This window comes from Stegastes partitus, unplaced genomic scaffold (assembly GCF_000690725.1).
Source record: "Stegastes partitus isolate 25-593 unplaced genomic scaffold, Stegastes_partitus-1.0.2 Scaffold972, whole genome shotgun sequence".
Lineage (NCBI taxonomy): Eukaryota > Metazoa > Chordata > Actinopteri > Pomacentridae > Stegastes > Stegastes partitus.
The window spans coordinates 1810-4787 of record NW_007578703.1 but is presented as its reverse complement, the minus strand read 5'-3'; the positions used below and the strand labels follow the sequence as shown (position 1 = coordinate 4787).

General features: G+C 43.6%; 1 protein-coding gene across 1 annotated transcript in view; it reads left to right on the top strand.

The window, feature by feature from the left end:
* The window catches only part of LOC103366742 (neurensin-1-like), a 4370-nt gene extending 1820 nt beyond the window's left edge, over positions 1-2550 (top strand). Inside the window, exons 2-3 of the mRNA XM_008294559.1 lie at positions 35-187; positions 882-2550. Coding sequence (XP_008292781.1) covers positions 35-187; positions 882-1295 — 567 coding nt within the window. The 3' untranslated portion in view covers positions 1296-2550. The remainder of the gene's footprint in view (positions 1-34; positions 188-881) is intronic.
* The last annotated feature ends 428 nt before the right edge of the window (positions 2551-2978 follow it).

Below are 2978 nucleotides of genomic sequence, written 5' to 3'. Positions count from 1 at the left end.
TAACTCGGTTGATTTCGCCACAACATCCTTCCAGGGAGGTTCGAGCTGCCTTCAGTTTGGAGTTCGTTCCTATCTGCACCACTTCTATGAAGAGTGCTCATCCTCCATGTGGGACAGAGACTCGGAGGTTCGGGGCTTTGTCCAGAGGCAGAGGTCAGCCCTGTGGTGGAACTCAGCAGTCTGGAAGGTAAAGCACTCTGTACACACCGAGACAGGTTTCCAATGAAGACTTTTTTTGTTACACACAGAAAAAAATAAAATACTAATAATTACTTTAAAGCATAACAAAAATGTCAGGTTTGACTGAGCCAGTTCCATTGATTAAGTGTCATAATTAAGTCTTTAATGCACTCAATTTTCAGCTAAATACAGAAAGAATGCAGTAATAGAAATTCTGTAACTTTCTGTTCAGGGGATTGGGGATTTGGATATGTTTCCTCATTTTCTCCACATTTGGACTGTCCATGTCCCTACACGCTGGTGTCCTTGTCCCTGCCAGCCCCTGGTTGGCCTGAGGAGGGCTGCAGACAGAGACATGCTGCCTCTGTGACACATTTTGTCTCCTGCTGGTTGTTTTCAGCTGCCAGCTATGAGCTTCACCACTGAAAAAATTCTCCACAGTAGTGCATACAGTGCATTTTAAAGTGTCTCTGCATGATGAACAGGCAGTGGTGTGGTGGTATTTCTAAAGGCACAGGATTACATGCAAGCCCCCCCCCCAACCCATCTGGCAATTTGGATCGTTCTGCATTACAAACAAGAAAGTGACCTTTTCTAACAAGAAGTGAAGAGCACCAAGAAAATAGAGCCACCTACACATACAAAAACAACCAAGTGTGCACAAATGACCACCTCAGCTTTCTTTGTCTGTCTCTCTCCAGGTGTCCTTGGCCCTGGGTCTCCTGATCCTCACTGCAGGCATCGTCACCCTCTCAGTCGGTTACTCCACTCCTCACAAAATCGAGTCATTCGGAGAAGGAGACCTGTTCTTCGTGGACACCCAGGCCGTCAGCTTTAACAGGGGGCTGCACGCCAGCGCTGCAGCCGGGATCGGGCTCTCCTGCCTCGGCTCTGCCCTGGCGGCGATGGGGGCGGTCGTTTGGATCCTCAACAGGGCAAACTTGAAAGAGAGGCTTTTCCACAAACCAGGGGAAGGGGAACGAAGAGGAGAGCTGGGGTCAAAGTGGAGGGGATGTAGGGATCTGGGGGATGTGGTCACTAAGCCGCCAGGTACAGAGGAAGGAAAGACGCCTTTCACTCTGTCGAAAGTAGAAAATGTGCAGCCCGCTTCGTAAAAGTATGATGCCTGCTGAGCAACAGGGTGCACAGGCTTTTGTTCTAGTCTTGGGGCCTTGTTTACGTGCTCTTATCACAGTTTCAGATCCATTTTTTTAAGGGATAAAAGTGTCATTTTAGCACGCAAATTGTTCCCAAGGAGGCTGTTTTGTGATTACAGGAAGATATTAGATCTCAGCAAGGTACTATAAAGACCTACAAGGCTTTAAAGCACAAGTTGAACTACTTTCCTAAAACATCTAAATTCAAATGTGAGGCCCCAAGACTATAAACCTGAGACCTTGCAGCTCTCTTAAACACCTCGTAGTGCAGCTTAGGGACATAGCTGTTGACTGTAGACTGTGTCTGTGCAGTGCACTTGTGTTATATTTTTAAAAATGCATTGCCTCAACAGTCGAAGGGAGCAGAATTCTTGTGACTGATAGAAATTCATGTTTTATCCTCTCACTTGCTGGTGTTTGTTGTATTTTTGTTCTTTCTTCTTCTGGTAGTTGTTTTTCAAATAGCAGCGGTGTCAGCTTCCCGTGTAGACAAGGTGGTAATACTGCATGAATCCATGTGAAAACCTGCGTTTCCATTCACACACAGATGTTACTGATGCAAGACTCATTAACATTTCTGCATCCACATTTTCACATATCTACACTAATGCTTGGCCCGCCGTGTTCGACGCGTGTACAGTCACATGCGCTCTCTCGCTCACCCACACACCCACACGCATGCACAAATTTGTGCTCCATTGACAGTATCACCTATTTTCACCCCACTGTAATCTGGCTCTGTAATTGCCTGCAATCTGTGTATCCAGGCAACAGTTAGGCTTCAAGTGCTCTATTTTGAACTCCGAACAAAGAGTCTTTTCTGATTGGTCCCTCGCTTCCCCTCTCTTTATTTTCACACCAATCAGCTTTTTTGTTTACAGGCACACACAGTAGTAGCGAGTAAGTGGTGAAGGGCTGAGGCGAGAGGAATTTGCACTGGCACCTTAGAGGCCACCTGTGTGATTGGGTCCTCCAATTTGTTATAATAGAGAGTACAAGTGAGAGAGAGGGGAAAAAAAAAAAAGTGAAAAAACAGCGGAGCAACCATGATGTTCTGCTATAATGGCACTGATCCCATTGTATGCTGTTATTGGTGTTTCACTGTTTTGTTGTGTTATTGGGTATTATTAGGATAATGGAGTGAAATAAGGTTTAGTGTCACTGGTATAAAAAAAGCAAACAGCCAAAATAAACTTGTGATCTGCAAACCTAATCTTTTGGAAGTGCTTGGATCCATTTATTGAATCTGTTTCACTGTGGCAGAGATGTAAATATAATATGGAGTGTTTTTCTAAATGAGATTACTCTGCATAAAGACGAAACTGGTTATAGAAATGACTTCATATTGAATTTAGACTGTGGAGTTTTTCACCCCTTTTATACTCTTTTTTTTTTTCTTTCTTTTTTGATGCGACACACTCCTGCCAACACTGCTGCACTGATTTACATGAGGCAGGAAAGACAGTGAAGAAGGAGCTGCTGATCATCATCATCATCATCATCATCATCATCATAACACATTTTAGTTATAAAGCACTTTTAATTTAAAAGAAATCTCAAAGTGCTACAAGCATGTAATAAAAAAGCAAAACAGTACACACACTTAAAATTACAATTAACAAAAAGGAGTTCTTAAGTTGA